We start from the raw sequence: 26,325 nt of genomic DNA, 5'->3' as shown, positions 1-26,325 counted from the left end.
TTTACGCCACTAGTTTAGTATCACTCAAGACAAAGCAGACTTCGCACGAAGTGGGGTTTGATTTGTCAATATTTCATTTAATCTTTACAAACAGGGTATCTTAACAACATGTTTTGAGTTATTTGTGTTGTTGTTGTTGTTGTTGTTGTTGTTGTTGTTGCGGCTGCTGCTATTTCAACCACCGTTTGATTAAATCTCTATGCACACCCCTATTTAGTTTATGGGCGGAACCATTGTGGAGGGGACGATAAAATTTTAGACTTCATAGTATAAATCTAGTCCTCCTCACTAGACATAAATTTCTGCTATCACAAAAAGGAGGTGAACCACCCTTGCCTTACATTGTAAAAAGGACAGGCCGTTTATACGGTACATTGGTCTTTTAATGTCACGACAGTTTGATTGTGTACATATCGCCCTCACAAGTACACGTTCACTTGTTCGACTGTCTTATAAAACCGTTAACATCAACATCTTCACCGATAAGCGGCACCACAACACTTTTAAAAGCAGATTACCTACAGTTGTTTTTTTTCTTCAAAACGTTAAGATAGAGATTTAGATACTTAATTGAAAGAAATAGGTATGTTGACCTACTCTGTAACCTTAAAGAAGCGAGATGAAAAACTATATTAGAGTAGACTCTCTCTTGCTAATTATTCACAAGGCTTATTTTAAAAGCAAATCACAAATAATCACAGGCCTTGACACTCAAACTATCCGTCATATATCTCATTGCTTCGATGACATTGTGGAAGCGACTTCGAGTTTGCCAATTAAACAGCTTCAAGAATAATATCAAGCTGGGATATGCTATTAGGTCACAACTATAGTTCTCAACGCTATATATGATACACAGCTCCTGACAGCTCTGGGGATTGATTGGCGTGAACGTCAAGGTGGCCAAGGTCAGTAGATAGACTACAGTGATCACTTGGACAGTAATAAAAATGGGAACAGTTTATACGTGAGTGGTGCAGAAGAAAGCTACACAAAGCTACATAAAGCTGTGAATGAAGTTCTTTATCTTCTTAATTTTTGAACCTTTCGGTTTGAGGAAGTCAATGAATTCAAACATTTCCATACATCACTTTATCTTATTTTCGAATCTTAAATTATTTCACAGACGTGTTTCCATAGTAATATTTAATTTTTTATCAATAGCGCAGTTTTTTTTAATTTTCCTGCTTTTCAAACCCTCTGTGACTTTGTTGATGATTAAATACGAAACATTGTTAGTTTGTATACTGTCGGATTAGTATTGATAAATTAAATGTAGAACAGATCATTTATTATTCATCTAAATGGCGGAATATTTTACTTATTCTACACACGAATATTTCAAAACATTTTCATTTGGAATCAAGAATGCGTTTCGAGAAGCAAGTCTATGAAAAGATAAAGACAAGTGAACTCAGCAAAGTGTTGTTGATGGTTTTTTATATCGACGCTCATCCCCCAGAATGCAGCAAGTGAAACATTTGTTTGTTCTTATGTTCTATTCAATCTATGTTGTTGTCATTGACCAAACCTTACCAGCATACCACAAAGTTATTGATTTGCTGATTGACAAACGAGTGAATATAGCCCTGCTGATGTCTCTGGGCTTTGTTCACTTTTTATTTCAATAATAACACAATTAACACAATTATTTTCTTTTTGTGTAAAATAGTGAGTGAGTGATTGCGAACAGTAGAGTTAATACTAAGCCCTTGTGAGACTACTGATATTGACAAATTAAAATAAAAATTCAAAAATGTGGCCACATTTTCCATAAACAAATTTGAAGATTATGGGAGAGAGAGAACGAGAGAGAGAGAGAGAGAGAGAGAGAGAGAGAGAGAGAGAGAGAGAGAGAGAGAGAGAGAGAGAGAATAGAGAGAGAGGGGGGCGACAGAGATAGAGAAATCCCCCAAGGGACTGCTGCCAGTCTACCTGACCCTTTCCTATTTATGTGACTGCTATGTAGACCTCAATCAAAATAGGTCCACACCAGCACAGTTCCATCATCCATCAATGCCACTAGCAAATGTGTAAATCGGCTAATGAGAAAGACTGAACTATTTCATGTAAAAGTTTAATGTACTTTACAACGGGTTCACACCAAAGCTGTTATTCTCCTATACGAAGAGCTAACTACGTTGTGGTCAAATCATTGGACAAATCGTAGTTGTCGTGAAAAAATAATTCCTCAAAATATAGTGAAGGTGAGCAGGTGGGTCAGAATCGGGTAGGTCCAGATAATGGAGAACGAATCAGATAATGAAAGACATTAAAACTTTATTTCAAAGTCGGCAAAGGAAAATAGATTCAATTTTGCAAGATAAAAGATAAAAGATAAACCAAGATTTGAAGAATCACAGTGAAAAAAAGAGACACAAAAGAATCGACCCAAAACAAACATGTTAGCAACAAATTTGAAAATCAAATAAATTATTTTGTAAACAAAATCTTTGAAATACCGATGTAATAAATTACACACGCATGATAAAATACGTTTCGTTCAATAAAGATATAATACATTGTAAGACAATGTAAACTGAAATAAATATGTGTTAGAATTGTCATCCATATGCAAATCATATGCAAATAAGTAAATGACGTCATCATTGTTATGGCGGCATAAATTGACGACTAATTGTTATATTGCACATGCAGAGTGTTAGAAATTCATGTAAACACTACGACTTCAAAAAAACAACCTTTGTACGTCATTGTGAGAATCGACTTGTACAGTTTGAGTTAGAAAATAACGAAGTCATGAATTACATACACCAAACAAATATAAAATTAAAAATGAAATCATATGAAATTCAAAATTTCTGTGAAACTAATGAAAATTGATGAGTTACAGCGAACGTTAAGACTTCGGGTTACGTTTGGGTACAGTCACATTGTAGATTTAAGTGTGCGTTAGAACAGCGTCCCGTTGATCAATTGATACACTAATATCGTCCAGTTGACCTAATTGATCTAGAACTTTCTGAGATGAAGACAGGCGCCAGACGCCCTCATGTGGCGAAAGAGCGCGGCGAGACTCAACCAGTAACAGTGTTCTGCATCTAAATTCGACCATCCTCAACGCTGAGATACATGCAGCTCTACAAACTATACGAATATGCTTGCGTTTTTCAAGTTTTTTACTGCACAGATTCAAAAGAAAAGGTGCGAAGAAAAGAGTGCCCTTAATAAATAATAAAAAACTCAGACCACTAAATGTTCTATTGTGGTTCGTAAACTATTAAAAGAACACATACAAATACGGAATATCGCCTCAGTAGTTGATGGCGCAGTTTATAAAACAACGATGTTATAACACACCACGTATTTCAGTGAGAAACATCATCTTAGTATGATTGACAGTAACGCTCTTTGGAACGTTTTGTTAGTAATTATTTAAAATTCTGATCAGCCAGACCAGATGGTTGATATCATAACAAATAATAAGAAAACACATACATCGAAAGGTTTCTACTAACGATGACGTCATGGTTAATGCGCGTTCAAATCCACTTGATCAAAAATGCCATGTGACCAAAAGTGGAAATCGTTGTTGTCAAATATTTACATTTCAAAAAATTCACATTCTTGCACCCAAAGAATGATTACCACAGAGTTCGATAGTTCGAATGAGTCTTCATTTCGGTCTTTTACCCACCGTGTTGTTTCGAGTGAACCATCGAGTCCCCTCAACCATCGCTTATAGAGTCTTGTAAACATGATTGCGATTTTGATTCTGGTAGATACGGTTACGATTTCGAAACATCAGAGCGTGGTATACTTATCTGTGTAAACAAAAGTGGCCCTCTCATATCTGCGTGTTAGCAATATCCAGGCCAAGAAACAGATATCAAATTATGCGTGACACTTCTCACCAGGAGAGCATACTTGTCGCACTTTGCCTATGCAATTTCTGTCGGGGTGAACGGCTCCAATATTGCACACAACACGTCCGGTTTGTCCTCAGTCGAGCTCATAACCATTGAAGCGCATATGTAACATTTTCTTCTTCTAAAAAGAAAACACTGCACAGCGCTTTCTCATTTCTTGACCTAGGTGACTTCATAAAATGCATATTGCCCATTGATTGACAATGTTATTTGAGATGTTAACCTTGTGTGGTCAAAGCTGTATATTTATCGAATATCAGGGGCGCCGAGAGAATGATCCCTCCTGAGCCACAGATAACGGCTATCAAGAACACCCATAGAAAAATCCGATCGACCACCATAGCAACATATTTCCACTCTTCGTTCACCTGTAATGACAATTCAATGGACAATTAAAAATTTTTTGAAATTTATGAATGTTATCTATGTTTCTTTCGGTTTAATGTATTCATACATGTCCTTGACCCTGTAAACATGGTCGTGCCATACGTGTTATTGCCTCTATTTGTTTACAGGGTCTTCAAGACAGTGTGATTGACACTCTGATGTCACGAAGTTGACCCCCTTTTAAGGTCAAATAAAGTTATTGAAAATAGACATGGTGATAACTAATCAGCAGACGGTGTACGTTTCTATCATTGTATCTCCCCAATCAGTATATCATCAACTCATTGAAACCTACACATACATATACGCATATCAGTACGTAAGCACTTGAAGAGATTAATGATATAATTATGTTTCTTTTCTCTTTTACTGCTCTTTGCTCTTAGTTGTACACATTCACGTTTTATTATTAGAGAATGAACACAATTTCCGGCTGAGGAGGAGGTGGGGCAGAGGCAGGAAAGAAAATATTTTGACCAAACTTTCTGCTTTAATAGGTGAAAATCAATAGGTAATATATCATGCCCCCTTTAGATCATCATAAGTTTTCGTGCCCCCCCCCCCCCCCCTTTCTCATCAGGCTTGGCAATACATCAGTGATAGCGAGGTTTTTGAATTTCAAGAACAAGGTAACCATGGATATTGCAATCGTCGTTCTTAGGACGCCATTACAATTTATCAACCATGTTCTGATCATATAAATTCATTCATTAACATTTTATCACACAACTATAACAATTTCTTTTACCCGATTAAACTAATCACACACGTAACTCATGAACTCTGGACGTCGTGGAATGTGAAAATTATTACAAATAGTACAATTTATATATAACAAACATTGTACTCAATTTGAGATGCAGATTACTGATGACATTCTGTTAAGTTGTCATAAGTGATATCAGAAATATTGTAGGTCATGTGATTTCTGCATTACGACTACGTGATCGAACTTTTCACATGAATGGTGGGTCACGAGAAATATCTAGAAGAAGTACAAACTTTTAAAATATGTGTGTTTGTGCTTCATAATAGTGTTCTAGGTATTATAAATATGCAATTTATCATGTTTTGTAGAGCAATGTACATGAGTGTAAATTAGGGGTCTGTGTGTGCTCTCACGCAGGGCAAGTATGTGAATCCTATCAAGTTAACTCAAACTTTCATCATGGAATTTGGTGTTAAGTTCTCAAAATTAGGACCAGTTTGGAATTATCACGTTTTTCATCGGCGTTTGCTGACGCATGATAATTAGCATCGTCTCCGATGACTGACGCAAAGACAATAAATGTAATTAATGCCCTTACCGTTTTAAATTCGTCATCATTTCGTAAATGATTAGCTATAAACTTGACGCTGTCAATGGCTTCTCTCACATTCGGTGGTATTCTTTTCCTCTGTCTTGACTTATTACAGCGATTATGGTCCTTGTAAAGGCCTTCAGAAATAGTGTGCAGCGGCGATGAAGACGAACGCGAGTTTTTAATATTTTCATAGCAGCAGTCGTTAACTACGCAATTTGTATCCATGGTTGGTTTGTGGCGTGATGAGTGCATATCCTTCATTTCAATAACACTTGTTAGGTGGTCATCGTGTTCATGGATTCTTCTCGGGGGTCTATGACGTTTCATCCATAGATACGGGGGCAGGGTGTGAATGAATACTGTCCTCACCCAGTTTGGCATTGTGTGGGTACTTGGGGAACGATGATGGATGTTTAACACAACGACAGTAATGACGATTGAGGCTGTCACGAGTACCATAGTGAAAAGTAGATACCTCCCTATCAGTGGGATGAGGAGAGACGTTGGGGGAATTATTTCCGCTATCAGGAGAAGAAACACAGTAAGAGCCAGTAATACAGAGATACACAGTGTTATCTTCTCACCACAGTCTGACGGTAGATAAAACACCAAGACCGTCAAGAAAGAAATTAATACGCAGGGTATAACTAAATTTACGGTGTAAAACAGAGGCTTCCTCCTGATGTAAAAATGATACGTTATATCTGTGTATATTTCTAAACTGGATGGATATTGTATCGTGTGTTTTTCTCCTGGCATATTTGTTATATCCCATTCACCACTCTCCCAATAGTCTTCTAACTCAACGGACGTTATCACATTGCCTTCAGTATCTGCTAGAAAAATCAAGTCTAGTTGATCGGCATCGTAGGTCCATGAACCAAATTTCATCACGCAATCTTGCTGGTCGAACGGAAAGTATTCTACGTCGATTCTACAAGAACTTTGATAAATTGCCGGTGGTAGCCAGTAGATGCCTCCATTAGGGTATAATAGAGCTTTTGTCATCAGTGTTACTTCATAGTTGCCATCGGCGCTAGACAAAAACAACAGAAAACAGAGTAATTCCACTTTTTTACTTAATTCAGTTATTCATTTTTAGCGTTGGAACGGTGTAATGTTGCAACGGCAATGTACGTCAGCTGTTCTTTACGTAATAGAACTCTGATTGTTACCTTAGTGTTGAAACTTGAATGGTGTCTATATTTACAAATTGTTTGATTTTGTATCAGTGAGGAAATTGTCGGGGTTTTTTACCTTGAAGATGAAGGAGAGTTCAAGATCAAATGGCAGTGTCTGACTTGAACGCCTACCTCTATAGACATAGGTACAGACATGTGAATGGGAGTCTATATTTAAAACGTTTGAAACTGTTGAAATCGCTATTTGACTCTGAAGGAAGCGAGCAAGGTCAAAGCTCAAAGGTTAAAAAAACACCTTATTCTGATATGGTTGCGGACTCTAGATGGAGTCGCTATATATGCAACTTGTAGAGTCACATGGTCGAAAACATTCATTTTTATAACAATACTGGTCAAAGTCACGAAATTAAGTGACATACACAGACCTTTTAGTGTCTGACATTTGTGCCACGTTTAACTGAAATTGTGGATGTCAAAAATAGGATTATCCATGGACGGACGGCACAGATGGACATGGGCAAGATCCTTAAGTTGTGTGTCCGTTCGATGCTAATGGCTAAGTACACTAATTTACAGAATGCCAAGTCAATTTTTTCGAAGGAAGAAGTGAAAAGAAAAACTTCTTTCAGCAAATTAGAGACTTACTTATTGAAAAGTACAATATCGGGCAGCCATAACATATGTGATGGAACGCGAAGAATGTTTAAATTTTCGTACTCGGCTGGATTCCACGTCAACCGATAATCTGTCCACATCTATGAGGAATGTAGAAAAAAAGGAAAAAAATTACTATTGATATGCAAACGTTACCACCCTTAATACACTCCACTTTCTTACTCCTCACTAACACCGTACACCCTAACAAATACACAAATACCAAAACGTAACGTAGTTTGTTTTTGTTTTTTTGAAAGTCATATATGATAACTTTGACTTTCAACTTAAAGTTAGAAGAAGTGGATGATTTTATGACGACGGGACGAAGCGAGTGGAAACTTGAATACATGGGTTTGTACTGATTACAAGAGACATTAGATTCCGAATTTCCGAATTGTCTTTTGCTACTCACCTGTTTAAGCCACACGTTAGCCTTCATGATTTGGTTACGTTCATCCTGTAAGGCGGTAAGGAAAACAGTAAACATTATATTGAGAGAGAGAGAGAGAGAGAGAGAGAGAGAGAGAGAGAGAGAGAGAGAGAGAGAGAGAGAGAGAGAGAGAGAGAGAGAGAGAAATGGGTGGTTAGATAAATATATATATACTATAGGTAGGTAGGTAGTAGATAGGTTGAGATAGATAGATAGATAGATAGATAGAAGACGGCCCAGATCTAAAAATATTCATATACTCCGCGAGTTATATATTTCTGTACTACTCTGATATCTACGATCTTTGGGGGAAAATAGGGAAACAGACACACTATCTGTCATGTTTGAGCTTGAAATACTCAAATGCACATCATGTGTGTAAATGATAAATGAAAATATACCACTAGCTGATCACGTGAGTGAGTTTAAAACACGACTGCTGTTGGCAGCTTTCCCTTCACATCATTACCAATGTTAATGGCATCACTTTGTCAAATATGCTGTATTGATTGCACTTAAAATAATTGCACAACGTTTATAAGCAGTTCAAGACTAATATTTACCCTTCCAAATCATGGTATTCATATGTTGAGTGATGTACATTTCACTATGTACATTTCACAAACTGACCTTTAACAGTACAAGGGTCTGATAAACAACAGTTTCCCATTGTCAGAATATTAACTCATCCCCTGACTTAGTGAAAATATTACGTCGATTTTTTTTTCGTAAACTCAGCTGGTGCTATAGTTGTTCAAACCGTGCTGTGTATACATGTTTGGTATTTTCCCTATGTGTTACATTGGCAACAAGCCCCCGCCCCACCCCACCTCCATCCTCCATCGGTGTTGTAAAATCATTTTAGACCCAACTTGCATACATACATACATACATACATACATACATACATACATACATGCATACATACATACATGCATACATACATACATGCATACATGCATGCATGCATGCATGCATGCATGCATGCATACATACATACATACATACATATATACATACATACATACATACATACATACATACATACATACACGTCTGACAAATAAACGGCAATGGAGATAAAATAACAATACAAATGGGGCAGTACGTGAAGGTAGAATGAGAAATATTGGATAATGAATCTCTGATTTATGGATGGGCTGTACTGCTCAAAAACAAGGAAAAATGCAATTTCCGGGTTCGAGGCTTATCAAGTTGTAGAACAGCACGCGAATCCATAAAGGTGTTATATATTGACTGTCAAAACATCGGAGTGTAGCGGTTGACCTTCGACCCGACGTGAGCTTCTTGGTGCAGGTAATTACTCACTTTATCAATGAGATGAATCTACCCATCCATTAACTAGATTGGTGGGGTTTTTTAACGGTTGTATAAATGTCACTGTATCTAATGGCTAGATCTGCTAGATATATAGTTCTACGATACACTGAAACAAGTACACTGTAATTTGGGTTAGAAACTTCAAATTGGAGTCTATACGGTAGTGAATGCAAAATATAGAAAGACGGGTGCTGAATGCATTTTACATGTAGCATTTCACACACATAGTCGGTCAACAAATGTTAAATTTTCTAGATAAACCAATCTACAAATGACTTCAACGTAATGTGTGTGTGTGTGTGTGGGGGTATATGTATGTATGTATGTATGTATGTATGTATGTATGTATGTATGTATGTATGTATGTATGTATGTGTGTGTATGTATGTATGTATGCATGTATGTATGTATGTATGTATGTATGCATGCATGCGTATGTATATATGTATGTATGTATGTATGTATGTATGTATGTATGTATGTATGTATGTATGTATGTATGCATGTGTGTATGCATGTGTGTATGTACATGTGTGATGAGCGTGTCTCTCTGTGTGTATGCGCGCGTGTGTGTGTGTTTGGTGGGGTCTAAACACATTTTACCTATATTAGGATTATGAATCCTTTTAATATGCCAGGTACCCTGGTGAAACATAATTTGTCGGGCCAAACGATGTCAACTTATAAATATATGAATAACTAAAAACCCGAATGAATGATTGATATGCCCCTTAGTACATGGTAGTAATTAACCGTTGTAAAGTTTGGGTGATAAATTAAACTCCCTGTATGTGATAGTATACAATTAACACATTAACAATATTATTTTATCATTTTTACTTAATGAAATCAACTTTTCATATTTTTCGTGATGCGTTTGTTTTAATGTTAATGTGGCAGTAAAGAATTCACGATTCTTAAAAAATGGAATAGAATAACATTAAATTAATTAATGCCAAAATGTATTAAATCAGTATTCCACATGTTTCAAGTGACCCGTTATTTTTAAATTTCATACGTCTCATAAATAATTCAAAATTCCAATCAAATTTTCTCGCGTGGCCTTTGCCCTACTTCAAAACACACGGCCTTAACAAAACACCAAACTGTGTGTTTCCGGAGATTGGTATTTACCGACGAAGTCTTAGATCGGAAATGACATCATCTCCTGTTTTTGAGCATGAAATTACATCGACTTGAGGGATATTTAGTGACAACATACCTTGTACAGAATTGTATTTATTTTTAGATTGTGGAAATATCGCATTAAAGGGCCACGCTTAAATATATATATATATATATATATATATATATATATATATATATATATATATATATATATATATATATATATGTCGTGTGTTTCATATAATATATAGACTGTATGTGTGTATACATATGTATATCTTATACATATAATATCGTATACTAGTGCGTGGCAAATGGATGTCTATTGTACAGACTGGGAGAAAGTTAAAACTCTTAACACTAGACAGTAGCTTATATAGCTTAAAGCTATGCATATGACCATTATGGCATATTATTAAACATTTTTTTTACAGCGAAACAATTTGAAATACGACAGGAACTGCAATTGTGTGGTCCGAGGCTAAATTTGAAGGATTCTGACGTTTAGAGTTATTAAATTCTTGTCAGTGATGAAATTGATCATAAGTGGGTTTACAAATTGATATATCATACTTATTATACCACTTATTATTGCCTTCTTAAAAAAATTACAAAGTACATTTTGTACCCTCAAGGACACTTCTGAAATGATGAATAGTAAAATGTTGACATTAATAGATTATGCTTGCAATTAATTGAAAACAACTCAATGCCATCAACGCTATCCTTGTGAGTGCGTTATGACTTCCCTTCAGTTTGGGGTATAATTAATGGACCAATTAACTGACTAGAAACGGACATGACAGCTTCCGTATAATAAACTTAGTAGAGTTAATAGGTTTATATTTTATTTAGATAACTTCTGTCACAGTAGTTTGCACATACGTATATGTGTGGTTTGAAGTTTTACATTAATAGACTCTCATTATAGTAGTATCTCTGATAGTACTAATTAATACCCATACCATCTTTTAGATGTCTGTGTACTTCACCTTGACAACTTTGACATTATCTCGCTGTTAGGTAAATTCACATTGCTGTTATAATCACGGGTCATGATTTAAACCCTTGCTAGAACTCACGTCTGACCAGGGGCCAAGGACTTATATTACGCTGTGACTGTTCAATTGCGTAATTCGACTATTGACTTTGATGGTCTATATTTGTCTGTAACGCCATCCATCGCAACAACGATAGCAGCGTTATAACGCGCAAGTCTAACTTCACTTTGTCTGTCTGTCTGTCTGTCTGTCTGTATGTATGTCTGTCTGCCCGTCCATTCTGTGTCTGTCTGTCACTATGTCTGCCTGCCTGACTGTTTGCATGACGGTATGCTTGAACTGTCTGTCTTACATCTGTCTGCCTATCTATATATATGTCTATATATATATATATGTCTATCTATCCATCTATCTATCTATCTATCTATATATCCATCCATCTATCTATCTAACTATCTAGCTACCCATCCACCCATCCATCCACCCATTCATCCATCCATCTATCTATCTATCTATCTATCTATCTATCTATCTATCTATCTATCTATCTATCTATCTATCTATCTATCTATCTATCTATCTATCCATCTATCTATCTATCTATCCACCCATCTATCCACCCACCCATCCATCCACCCATTCTTCCATCCATCTACCTACCTACCTATCTATCTATCTATCTATCTATCTATCTATCTATCTATCTATCTATCTATCTATATATATATCTATCTATCTATCATCCATCCATCCATCCACCCACCCACCCACCCATCCATCCATCCATCCATCCCACGTAAACGTGGTTCCAATTTATGTTGGTATTTTTTATTGACCTAGGAGTCATCTCCGTTCTAAAACTATTTTTATTCAGTTGTGATGTTTACATGATGGTAATTATCAATAATGACATGATGTATTTAAAGGCATGGGTAGGAATTTTGTAGAAAAAAAAAAAACCAATAAACATGACGTCAGTAGTTTCAAGGAGTGTAAATTGTTTACGTTAAGAGTTGTATAAATGACCCCTAAAACTGTGTTGATCATTTCCGTCATCAATAACAAGTTTATGTGTTTGGGTCGATGAACTCCAAATGATTGTGCACTTGACGTTGAATAGCATATGTATTTGACCCTAGGTTTTCTCGTCAAGGTCAGACTGCAAACATAAATGTCCCTTCTATTATATGTCGAATTGTCAGTTATATCGATACATCTCAGATTACATCGAAGTGAAGCACAAGTCTTTGGCTTCAAAGTGGACAAAAATATTTAATAACTATCAATTTCACTTTTCACGCTTCCCTGTCTTATTGAAACTTCGTTCGTCAAAAATAGTTGAGAGTAGCTTACTAAAGATAAAATATGGAGAGAGAAAAAATCATGATTTGAAGGATTGTTAGAATATTACCAGTATAATGACAGCATATGGTAATATTGAGACGGTAGAGTGGTTTACTTTGGGATGGCAAGAACGCCTTTGATGGGATTAGTTTGATATATTGCATTACGTAAATCACTAATGGGCAATGAGAATTTGATAAATCCTGGAGATTATTCTGAAGACTGATTCTTACATGTATACGGTCGTGCATTAAGGTTTAGACAATATCCTAGTTTTCTTCGCTAGTTGTCTAGACAGTATTTTATCACAAGGACGTAAGGGGAGAAACTAAATTCTTTCAGTTAGGCCTCACACCCCCCCCCCACAACTAAATAGACCAAAATTGAAAATGTGTCAGACAGCACAATCAATTTCAAATCAGTATGTAGTAGTATGTAGTGCTTTGTATATAATGCTAGAATGTAGTGAGTAACAACTTTTGTTAACAATTTACTTTATTTTAATGCAGTACATTTACTAAAGCGAATTCTTCCATTTCTCAATTTTACATGTTTTAGAAATATTTGTATTGTTTAGTGGTACAAAACAGAGCCAACAAAATAAATCGTTTTTGTAGTATTAGAACTAAACTGGCTGAACCTCACCTACCCCACCCCACCCCCACCCCCACCTCACCCCAATAAAAGAATTTAGTTTTTCATCCTACACTGAACTATTGATCTCGTCCTTAAGGACTGGTTTAGATTGAAGATTGAATTCTATGAAGGTGCAACGTATCTTGGAACGACGATGGGAAAGCGATGAATCCTGTATATATACGAAAAGACGGTCGTCTATAACTCATGAATCAACGTGAAAGTGTTCCAATTATCGCGATTGTCTTTCTACACAAGTGCTGGTGTTTTAAGTTTAATGTAAAAGTGTCGAAACCGGAGATCGTGTTTTATGGGTAATCATAAAAGAAATTCATGAATTTAATTGTAAACTTGTAATGGACGTTGAACAAATGATGACTCCAGATGGTTCATACATCGGGATTAGTGATGATATTTTTTTGGGAGATTCTGCTACTTTTTTTTAAGAGACTGCATACGCAATAACCTTTGCGCCATCAAGATGACATGATACAATTATCGTTGCGGGTATTTTTTGCCTCTAAACTTACCACGTTGATTAACTGTGATATAGTCAAGCCAAGCCCAACGGTCAGTTTTTGTGTGGCATTCACTACTGGGCGGATGAGCCTGTTGTAGCCAGCAAATAATTTTTCGAAAAGTCGCTTCTCTACGTCTGCTCCAGATGAGACTAGAAAGAAAGAGTCAGAGAGAAGACAAATTAGAGAGAATAATCTTTCTCACATGATCATTTAAAAGTCGATAAATAATTCGATAATGAAATTTGCTGATTTTAATAGTGATATGCATATGACAAGTGATTCTAACAGCAAACGCACTATTTTCAATAATGTTAGTCTTGTTCAATAAGCTTGAAAAGAAATGAATCAGGCTTATTTCGGCATATAGTGCGCTAAGTCTTATATTGATTATTGCTATCAAAAAGTCCAGTCAGACTTATTTCAGCCTTTGAAATCTTTTATAGAAGCCCAACTGCTTGACATATGTTCAGTCCTGAAAGGGTTTATAAGAAAACATGTTGTGATGAAATCCTATCTACCACAACTTCTTTGGCTTGACAATTTTTATGATGTTATTTTATCACCCCCTGATCGCATCATGTAAGTCATCAATACAAGTTCAATAAAGGCATAAATACGCTTGACTAGATAGAGTAGACTAGAATAGAGTAGAACAGAACAGAACAGAACGGAACGGAACAGAACAGAACAGAATAGAATAGAACAGAATTAGACCAAAACAAACCATATCAACCTAAATCAAACCAAACTAGACCAAACCAAATCAACCTTAATCAAATCAAACCAAACCAAACTAAACTGAACTGATAAACTAAACTAAACATAATGCATAAGGTTAGCATCTCTTGGCAAGTCTTACTCAATAAACATTAACAAAGAGAAGAGATGCAAGTTTTACTCAATATACATTAACAAAGAGAATCAACCCGAACTTTCAATAGTAACTTATATTGTCAGGTGGTATATTCCTTGAATATGTGTTTGAATCGTGTCAATTCTGAAGTCACGAATCACGGTTGTGTAGGTGAAATGCCGTGGACAAAACTCATAAATACAAACTTTAGTCTTTACCAAACAGTTTCAGTACTTGTAAAATATCATTGAAGAAAGGTTTGGTATATGCCTCAACAAACAAAACATACTGTGACAAACTTCCAATTTTTTAATTAAAATATTTATGGTATGTATGTATATATAGGACATTACTTTAATGACTGTGATGAGGTGATCTAAGTTCATTCAACTTTTAGAAGTTATCACTACACTTAATATCAATTTCCTGAGAAAAGCTCTCCTGGATCATAAAATGTATATGATATATACGATGAAACTTATATGAAGACATCGATAAAGCCAGGGCGGTTGATACATTGAAATGATTGCCGCAGTTTAAGACCATTAGCTGGATTAAGATCGCCAAACACGGTCTATATGACGTAAACATTGTTCATCTAACACCACAGTTTGGGTGGTAAAGAAGTTGGTTGAAGGTCGGAAATAGGGATAAGAAGAAATATCTTTGTCTGAGAAGTAGGCCAACATAGTCTATAGTAGTTAACAAATAAAGCTGTAATATGATCGATGAGAGAGAGAGAGAGAGAGAGAGAGAGGGAGAGAGAGAGAGAGAGAGAGAGAGAGAGAGAGAGAGAGAGAGAGCGAGAGAGGGAGAGAGAGAGTCAGACATACATACATACAGACAGACAGACAGACAGACAGACCGACAGACAGACAGACAAACATAATAAATACATACATACATACATACATACATACATACATACATACATACATACGTACGTACGTACGTACGTACATACATACATACATACATACATACATACATACATACATACATACATACATACATACATACATACATACATACATACAAAAACAGACACAGACAGACAGACAGACAGACAGTCAGACACATTTCATACACGACACACAAAAACACTTTCCTCTGTGCCTAAATGCCTAAGACCGAGTCTTGCTACGATAATTACATGTACAGTGTACGATTATTATATGGATTGTTTAGTTATATAAGTTGAAGATTATTTAAGGACGTATATCACCCATCAAAACCAATTTACAAACGCCTTCATGTTAGAGCAAATTCAAATTAAATGTAAAATTGTGTATGTTTGACCATACACCCTACAAGGGTCTATGGTTTGACTACCTTTTTTTAAATCACTGAGTCCGATAACAGTGACCATGGTATAATATGCAACAACTCTTTCGCGTAGTTTCATATCGAAACGGTTTCGATTTCTGTTACTACTCACCTCAGTGAAGGACTCTTTCAGAAGCTCTGGTAGAAATGTCACTCAACTATATCAGTATAGTTTATTATAAATTACGAACATAATGAAATTTTGAAGGAATTTGTAATACGTTATCGTGTCGCAACATACGCTGTTTATGGTCGTACAAGCCTTATTTACGGGACAAATTATAAAATTGTACCAACATATGTCCAATACTTCATGAAGAGAATAAGTGTATTTAATGTTGTATGCGACTCCCAAATAAAAATCTTCACAATTTGCTGGCAATTTGTTCGAGACAACTCGAACTCATTCTATGTTCAAAGCAAGAAGAAGAAGAAAAGCCAGGGTCACCTTACAATTTTTTTTGAAAAAGGGGTCAAAATGATGTCAAAATTAAGCTATTTTTGAATTCAATATGGCCGTCGAATACTGTATTAACTTTTATAACGGGGAAAATAAAAGATCGTTGATTCCTTGAAAACAAGATAAGACAGCGAGTCCCTATTCTTTTTTTATTATTTTAAAAAGACCGAGAAGAAGCTTTCATGCGGCAAAAATTGGGGATTTTAAGATTTTGCTTTAACTGAGGAATATTGATCCCCAGGCGCATTCTACCAAAAATGTCACCTCATGAAGAAAGAAAGTAATCCAGTACCATTGTTCAAGTGTGTGTGTGTGTGTGTGATCATTTCAACTGCAATATATACATGTCATGGTAACAGTTATACAACGTCTCAACTTGTTTGTCAAGAATTAAGCAGGTGGAACGTATCGATTGAACCATACACGAAGACATAGACAACAAAACGCGTTTCAAAAACAACTTGCTACGAGTCTCAAGATATTTTTGTTTTCAGTAATTGGGATCGTGTGATGATGCTGGTAAATTTAACTAAAATTGACATGGCTGTAAAAGTTGTAGGAGATGGAAAGATGCAATATAGCCGAATTGATTGAATTGTATACTAATGGCACTTGAACGTCCTTTCTTCGCTTTGAATCTCATGCAAAGCGGTCATTGATTTTTGAAATAGAGACAATGTAACTGTACTTCAATTGTTACGGTGTAATCAACTAAGTTGAATGAACCTGCTGAGAAAGACCCAAACATTCATCGGTCCAATAAGCACAAAACGGGCGTATCTATAAAACAATCGAAGTTCCAGCCTTCGAAACAATCAAAGCTAATCTCCTGCTATGCAAAGACAAACGTTACACTTCGTTCATATCCACTGAGAGTGGCCGTTTTCGAAAACCAACGCGGAGAGAAAAGAACAATTATAAAAATATGCGGGGTATTGTGGTGGAACAAACGACTTGAAAACATTCTGAATACTGGAGGAAGGGAAATTATCGAACCTGGGTGGCATCTTAGAGTGGTGCAGTAAACATATCGCAACTATTCTGTAACCGAGGTATTCCCTCTCTTGACTCTATAAAGGTACTTTATGTACATCATCACGCGCCAGGACGATTTAAGCTGGCACTGTGTCAACTAGCTCAAAAACGATAAATAAAGAAACGCAAGGTAATCAGCGCAACAAAGTGAAGTCAAATAGAATTATTGTGTAACCTGTGACGAATTACTGGATCAGTACTCAAAGATGACATTTTAATCCGTTTATTGTCACCGACATCCCACCTAGTGGTCAGAGCAGACGTTAGATAGTCAGCCTTGCAATTAGGAAGAGTGAATAAGCATGTACCAAGAAGGATACATATTAATCTGCTAAAGTACAATATACTCCTGATGTAGTAGTTACACCATCTCATGGTAGATTGCTCGCTTGATAAGCGACATCAAAGATTCGAATAACCCTAACTTTTTTTCTGAGAGGTCATCACAGATAAAGCCCCTTGTCCGCTTCTAAGCATTAAACACTTTACTGCTATCTATCACTATAATTGGACGTGGCTTAATATCCGTCTCTGGATGGCATTTCCTTGTATTGTCAAAGTCCATTTTGATTTAACTTTGCAATACTCAATATGTTCAGTGTTAAGACAGAAATGAGGTTTCAATATTGTCACCTTGGCAGACCGTATTTGTTTTAACAGTACATAAACATTGTAATCATAGTTCACTTCAAAGCGTTCTGTATCAAATTTGTCGCCTTTTTTTGTTATTTCTGAGTGATATCAATGTGGCAAATCAAGTTTTGAACTGGTAGAGTTGGTGAGAAAAAGAGCTTAATTCATCGGGGGGGGGGGACATGGCTCCATATGCAATATTTCAAAACAGTGGTGAAACGTGAACTCAAATAAAAAACTATTTAAATCTTTTTGTTAATATCTTTTAATATTATTTATCATCACCCATTATAAGCTCAGTATCTTGGCCATTATTACATTATCATTTGCAAGTTTTTCTTGCAGTAAATTTGTGCATATTGTATAATTTTCTTTCCTTGTGTGAAACGCGATTGAGTAATTGGGTCAGACTCGATTAGTTGTTTTGTCAACTATTTTTTTATCCTTATTTCCACATCTGCTCAAATGTATTTTGTTCTTTACTCATATTTTAGTTTCAGTTGTAACAGTTTTAATTTTTTAATCTAGTGGAATTAAAGTATTATTAATTATGGTTCGAGAATATCACCGGTATTTGAGTTTCAATCAGGAGAATAATATGTATTATTCGAGAAATCCTTTTTTGCACGCAGGCTGGTATCTCATTTCCATTTGTCCCTTGGGCCCACCCCGTGAGAACCTAACAAAACTTGAACTTGGAGCTGACATTTATTGCATGGCTTAAAATAACGTATGTATTTTTAGAGCCCTGGTAGTCGCAAATGTAGCGGTTTTTTCCATGGTGGAATATATCAAAAGTGCCAAATCTTTTCGAGGTTTTGTAGTTGTGTGAATGAATTTACCTCCCCCTCGCCCCACCTTCTCCCGTCAAGAAAATAACATTACAATAGTGTTGTATATGCAAGTTGCAATTACTATTCAGACCGAGGTATTCAGAGCTAACTACAAGTGCAATTATTCTAGCATCAAATACACAAGGGCTCAATCCGATTAAAATCTCAGTTTGAAATACAACTAGGTCATTATATAATTCTGCTTCCTTTCTTCGTATAGTGTCGTTTGATTTTGTCATTTTGGGAGCGATCGCCTCGTCACGCTGTGACAGGGAATGACAAAATAAAAAAAACGACACTGTACGAAGGAAATAAAAAATAAATGAAAGAAACATATCAGCATTAACATAGTTATCTTTATTGTATAGTCAAGGGCCGTATATATAGCTCGATTTATTATTACATGCAAGTAGAGTCACTGAAAGAAGTTTTTAAGATAAACAAAAGTTGAAGGGTCATGAACTATCATATAGAATGCACAAGTATATAAGGAAGGCCTTGCATTCTCTTGCGTTTAATGGTCTAGTATATTAATTATAATGTATAATATAATGTGTACTCTAGAATTGTTAACTGCAATCACAATCAAATAACAATATAGCTTTATTACAGGATTAAAATAATTACCATTTGTAAATTTCAATATGTACAAAATGTATTATGCAAATAGTTCGATATCTCCTACACATCAAAAACAAAAGAAAAATAGTCGAATCGAAAAATCGACATCTTCATTATGCAGAATCACTGTCACCGTGCTAAGTCACAATATAAAAGCAAATACAACAAGACTGTGTATTTCGACAAGGGCTTCCTACAATAGAGAAGCAAATTGGGCCACCATAATAGATATTAATAGCGTTGGATTTCTTTCACCACAGAGAAAGGGTAGTATTGAACATTAATGGGAACGTGAATAAAAATCGAAACATCTATTGAGTGCAAATGGTTTACTAATGAAATTGGTATGGAATAATTGAATTTAGTGTTTGAAATGTGTAATCCTGAGATTATTGATTAGTAGTAGAATAATGGCAATGTTCAAAATTATACTTAAACATTAGTTCTATTGACAATCCCTGCCAGGAAATAGGTTTCCAAAGCTACATCACTAAAACAATTTGCATAACGTATTATCCATATCGAACACAATGCAAAGTAAACCATCTACTGATATTGAAACAATATCCCTGACAACAACGTTTTCTGATCAACAATTCCAGTATCCTTGACAACGTGGAGAAATACACACCTTTTAAAATTATAATTTGCATATATGTTGATCTAGGTGAATTGAGGTCGGTGAAATTAACATAGAAATATCAACCTTTACAAATTTGCGCATAAATAAACTTACACTGAAATGAACTGAGTGAAGTGGTAACTTAACACTCTGAGCACTCGTTCAGGGTCTGGTAGCAGACAGTGATATCATACTGATTTATTCTAAGCAGTTACTCACTCTTACACTTTGTTCGACTTACACATGTGACCGAAGTAGACATGTCTTTTACACGCAATGTACCTGGTGAGTTGAATACGGTTGTGGCAGCTTGGGCGTCAGAGTGCCAGAAATCAGACATACGTGTTCATTCAATTAAGTGTGGAAAGAACGCTTTATAGTCTGTCTTAAATACTTGAAATATCACTGCGTAAAGTCTTTTCGACGTTCGTGGACTTTTTTTCCGCGATCCCTTTAAATAAAGCTTCTTCGTTGTAAATCAGTTTAAAAGGTATACACAATTACATGCTGCGCCGCCGTATGCCACGGAATTCCCTTTGTTCGAGATTCAACCCACACTTCGTATCATTGAAAATAACTCGCCTCTCTCTCTCCTTTATTTGTTTTACCAATGCGTGGCTTTTTCTCTCTTCTCTCCAAAAAAATGCGTATACAGCTTGGCAAACATTTGAGTTAAGAATAAGTCAACATTGCAACGTATTCAACACAGGTTCGTCACTGGCTAACAATACATGTCTAGTTTCCACGCCATTATGGTAAGGAGATATGATTTATGGCAACAAAAAAATGATAATCGATATGGGCCATCTGATAGAATAGGTCAACAGCAAGGCCTTTTAACATAATGGCTTAAATCAAAATCTGACAATCATATTATTGCTGGAGTCTCCTTTAGTATATGGGTATTGGGTGAATTTTTTTTTTACAAGTTTGATATTCGCACGGATATTTTGTTCTAGAATATAGTTTGTGCAGCAGATAAAGTATCAATATACACGGAGATTGGACAGAAATATTCGGTAACCCAGACTGTAAAGAGACACTACAAGCTCGCACAATGATTACCTGGTGAAAACCTAATTACAAAGACCACTATTTGTCACAAGCTATCTATTGATTCTTTTAGTTCTTTGGTTCCGTCAATTTCGATTTCTGACCCTTAGCGCGTCACAAGTGGACACTCGGGGCATTAACGAGTTAAATGAAATTAACGTTATGCCAATCGTGATGTTAACAATAATACACCAGGCTGTAGAAAACTGCTGTGCAACTCACAACGTCTAATCTGAACGAGAACTAAAGGTATTAATAATATTTCACCCTATAAAGTACCATGTATTACCCTAGGCAATTTACGTTCAATATAGGATGAGAGACGCTGCACTAGATCGTAAAATTAATCAACGTTCACGGTTTGTTTATGCATTCAGATAAACTCGAGATGCTACTTTTAGATGTAAGTAATTCACATAGCTCGACAGCGTTTTCTTCAATTTACAGTGAGAGGCATACAGCCAGTAATGAATTACTCGTGTCAAAAGAGCGACAGCTAAATTGAAATAAGTCCACCCCCTACGTGCCCCATGCCAGTTGGTGTATATACTAGCCGTTGCATTTTGACATATATTGTAACGTTTATCACAGAGTCCAATTCATCATTTCAGAACAGGTAGCTAGTGCATTTCCCTATCCTCTCCCGACAAGATTCTCTGGTTTTTGTCAACACGAGTGTTTTGCGTTTTAGAAAATGTAATATCAAATTCATCAGTAAATCTGTTTTCACAGATTACGCGAGTATTTGCAGTTTTAATAGGGTTTATATTCGTCGAGGTACGTAAATAGTAACATACTTTGAAATGATCGGTGAAATTACCAAATGGATGAAAACCAACTTCCGTTACACAGGTAACATGGATCGTAATTGCGATGATAACCGCTATGATTTGATAGAGCTAATTGCTTTGAAAGCCAAGAATTGCTCTTATCACTAACAGGAAACGTTGCTGGGAAAATAAAGTAAAATGGCGCCTCTCATACCAGCAGATTCCACGTCTAGAAAATACAAAATGCATGGGTCCATGGAATCGATGATACTTGATACAGTACCACTTATTGATGGAATTTGTGAGGGATGACTCGAGTGGGTGGAAATACCACGAGTTACAGACAGCGACTTAAAATATCCCTGAAACCGTCAAAAGCAAATTAAAGTGTGTGAGTTAATGCAGTTGTATCACCAGGGCCAGCTCATTTGCTGGTAATTATCATCGCTTTATTTTACCTTTATTAAAGAGTTCGATTATCGCCAAGTGAAGAATTTGTATAAACAGTTGAGTAATAGAGAGCTAACCTGACCTACGTGAACCACGACATAAACAACACCGCGAAGAGTTGAATGACAGGTGTTCGGGCTTACCTTCGGAAAGTGCTGCAAAAAGTAAAACGGTCAAAAGAAGTCCCTTCCACGGTCGAGTTGTTGACATCATAGTGATTTAGGTGTTGAGATTAGGTGCGTTGATAGACAGCTGACAGGCTTCGTACATCCACCTTCAATAAAATTAGCGAATGTCAGGATTAGAGCGTTGTATTGCTGTCATGTAACGTGTGGTGTCCATTCACTTCTTCGCAGCGTCAGCCGGCATAGTAATATTGAATAATTACTCACACATGTTTACCCATGCAAATATCAGCATTCGAACACAATTTGCGTACGTAGTACTCTATTTGAATGGGGGGTTTCAGTCAATTAGTAGTCGCTATACGCACTGACTTCTGCTTATCTCTACCTTGGTTTCAGTAGCCGTAAGAAGATATGCGTGGTATATTTGACAACTACAGCTAGTAAGACACCAGCAAAGACAACAGAAGTACTGTATGAAAGTAAATCTTATGGTTATAATTTGTGATATTGAATTGCGATATTTATCGGAACTTTAGAGAGGATATTATAGACTATGTGAAGGTATTGTTTTCTTAAGTGGTCGAATGTCACTTTTACAAGGCTTAGTCGTAATGCTCAATCAAGTGCCTTGTTTTCCATCTCAGCGTGGTAGTACGATTTATGACTTCAAATTTGATTTCTAGAATTACCACCAGAGTAATCCATCATCCATGTATACCCACGTTTTGTCACTTCAACACATCTGATACTTTTAATGTCGACTCACAAAAGTACCACCTAAGAGCTCTACTTATGAAATATGCAAATCATTCGTTAAAAAAACGCACTGGTTTTTTTGTGCAGTCGTATTATCAATAATTGGAAAAAAGAAACATTTCCCTAAGCAAACACATAAATCATAACTTTTCAATGTGTCTGACATCTGTACGTCAAAATCGACTCGTAACCATATCGTCACAGGATCAGCTCATTTGGCGGGAAACTATTGAGTTATGGACGAGGCTGTGTGAATTTTTCTGATAGTTTGCGTAAACAAGCATATTCCTCATTACCTTAATTGGTGAAAAGTAAACTGAAATCATAATAACATTTTTGTGTCAAGGAACGTCATGATAATACGGCAATTTAATACTAAAGAATAATATCGGTTGTGGATTTTTCAAAGATTAAGGTGGATTAACTCGTTGAAAGGTGAACAAGGTCACTCAAGAATATTTTTTTTTCAAAAAAAATCTAAGTAATGACGGTTTTTAGAAATGTTATTGTGTGATGAATGGACATTTGTTTGGAATACGTCAAAATGTTGCGGTCAACAAAAACAGCAATTTGTATATATTACACTAAGCGTCCTTGCCACAACCACAGTATGATTGACTTGTGTTTCTTTTTCCAGAGCGACATGACAGCTAAGAAAATGAAACGTAAGCTCGTAATAGCTGTTACAATTGCACATTGTTAAGAAGTTTAAAAAAAAGAGCTCTAAATTATACTAAAGTATTAACAATAACAAAAGAGAAGGAAGTCTTACTTGGTTCATCGATTTCTGACTTGTGATATTTTTGTGACACAATCCACACAACGCAGTTGAGCAAGTGACGGCGAAATGTACAAGTATCTATTTCACGCCTCATGAGGTTGTAAGTTTCAATCGGATACATAAAGGCATAGTTCTACTCGTCAGTGAAATGTAGTTAAAATCTCTGAACGATATTTACCTGATATGACGTTCCTGTTGACCGGCAGCTGATACCAACAGTCTTGGCAATAGCAAAAGAAACGTCCGACTGTAACTCTATTGATATGTTTACTATACTGGCACTTGGACTGCTCTTCTTCTGCCAATCTATCCGACAGCGACGGGATGAGATTGTTACTATAAAACCTGCTTAACGCTGTGTTATTTGTAGCTGCACCAGGCTTCAGTTATCTATGGTATTCCAACTCTACAGCCACGTACGCGAAATTTTGATCCGGTAGTCACAAGAATTATTCAGGTATCTAATATCTTCCGGGAAGGTAGCCCTCCCCCGCGTGATAACGACCCTCCGAGCAAAACAATATCTCATTAATATAGAATAATGACGAAGAGTACAAGAATCTACTTCGGTCTCATCCACGTTGGATCTCGCGAAGGAAGTCTCCTTCAGTTGTTAGTCATTTTCTGCTTCAGAATAGTGATCGTGCTTATGATATCGTATAATATGAAACGATACTTGATATTCATACAATGTATATTACTCTATCGATGTGGAGTAGTATCCTTTTGCTGTCTTACATGGATATCACACAGTCAACTGGTTGAGTTCAATTTGGTATAGATACACTCCACTCTCCTAGTGTGTGAACGGTTGAGTCGCACGCCAATGCCGTTAGCGGAATTATTAATGCACCATCGGACTCGTTTACATATCCGTATCAGTTTTCACAGACAGTTGGACATTCATAAGTCTCCACTTTGCCTCACCTAAGAAAGGTCGTTAATCTTACCATTGGCGTGTGTCATCAACTGGTACGTCTTTCTCGGACCACTGCGGGGCTCCTTGTCTTCTCGCGGCAGTCACTTCCTCTCTTATCTCTTCGAGTCTGTGAGATTCACGTCGAGATAAAAAGGCAGGTAATACGCGCACGGTTGATGTGTCATTAGGCTTATGGAATCAATGCTGGTGTCTCTAACCAGTTATCTCATCCACAAAGCGACAACAGCCGTGGAAAAATACTCTTTTACTGTAAAAGGTTCTGTCCACATTTTCTCACAGACCTCAATATCTAACCGAATACGTCATCATTTAGCCTAACTGTAATTAAATCAACATAGGTCGAGGCTGCCGAAGATATAAAATCACATTAGATGACTTCGATTAGATGTTGTCTCCAAGACTCTGACACTCTGCGGTCATTAACAAAAGCAATCACTTAACAAAAGCAATTACTTACACTTTCCTTTACAGATGCGAAAGTTTGCGGTCAAAATCCTTTTTTGGCCACGACAGGAAGATTAAAAAGCGTACTATTGAACAGTTTGATTACAAATGTTCTCACGTATACGTAGTTTGTTGATGGTAAAAAAAAAGAAAGAAAGAATATCAATTGCAGCTCATAAGTGCATTCTCATCAGGTACACACAGTCAGCGTAGCAGTGAGACAATAAAGGAAAAATATAGCATGTGAAAAAGCAAGGCAAAACTATAGGGTAAGGCAAGAGAACATGTAAATTTACATATTAGGGAAATCTATTTGTTTTAAGTCGGAAGAAAGCGAAACTCAGAAATGGGAAGTGATATAAAAAGACAAAACAACACGAGAAAAAAAGGGGGAAATGGAGAAACCCCAGGGAATTAGAAGTTTTTAATTATACTAATATTTTCAAACAATGAAGCTGTAGGGGAGTCATGTTAGGTCAAGCAGTGTCACAGTGCTACGATTGCCTACCTTTCAAATATAGGTTGGGTCAAAGTTGAAATCTTGTTCGTAATACTTTTTGCGTTTATTTAAATCTATGACCTTCTTACCCATTTTCGAGATATTTTCTGAAATTAATTTTAAAATGATAGTATTTACAGGGGGGGGATGGATAGCGACGGGTAATCAGAATTATAGTATTTTGTATTTTGTGTTCTCACGATGTTTGGGGAAAATATAAAATTCATATTCAGAATTGCCACCAAAAGCATAGGTTTCTTGCTTTTTCTCAAATGTCCTCCAGATTGATTGTCCTTGAATGAACCCAAAAGTTTGAATCCCAATGGTCGTGGATTATCTT

At 36.2% G+C, this 26,325-nt stretch overlaps 2 protein-coding genes across 4 annotated transcripts in view; one reads left to right on the top strand and one right to left on the bottom strand.

Annotated features, from left to right (window-relative positions):
- LOC144443383 (dolichyl-diphosphooligosaccharide--protein glycosyltransferase subunit KCP2-like) overlaps positions 1 to 26,325 on the top strand; it is a 466,884-nt gene that overhangs the window by 188,730 nt on the left and 251,829 nt on the right. The window lies entirely within an intron of this gene.
- LOC144443209 (neuronal acetylcholine receptor subunit beta-4-like) lies at positions 2,000 to 25,238 on the bottom strand. Of its 3 annotated transcripts, XM_078132618.1 has the most exons (7): positions 24,281 to 25,238; positions 22,581 to 22,711; positions 13,791 to 13,930; positions 7,793 to 7,837; positions 7,369 to 7,478; positions 5,585 to 6,617; positions 2,000 to 4,258 (listed from the first exon to the last, which is right to left on the bottom strand). In XM_078132618.1, exons 2-7 carry the CDS (start codon positions 22,648 to 22,650, stop codon positions 4,109 to 4,111), a joined length of 1,548 nt encoding a protein of 515 aa, XP_077988744.1. In that variant the 5' UTR covers positions 22,651 to 22,711; positions 24,281 to 25,238; the 3' UTR covers positions 2,000 to 4,108. The 3 variants fall into 3 exon arrangements, with proteins under 3 accessions (XP_077988744.1, XP_077988743.1, XP_077988745.1); XM_078132617.1 differs by lacking the exon at positions 24,281 to 25,238 and having other exon boundaries at positions 22,581 to 22,772; XM_078132619.1 differs by lacking the exons at positions 13,791 to 13,930; positions 24,281 to 25,238 and having other exon boundaries at positions 22,581 to 22,687.

This window comes from Glandiceps talaboti, chromosome 12 (assembly GCF_964340395.1).
Source record: "Glandiceps talaboti chromosome 12, keGlaTala1.1, whole genome shotgun sequence".
NCBI classification, from domain to species: Eukaryota; Metazoa; Hemichordata; class Enteropneusta; family Spengelidae; genus Glandiceps; species Glandiceps talaboti.
Note: the sequence above shows the minus strand (reverse complement) of the source record. Positions and strands in the feature narration are given on the sequence as shown.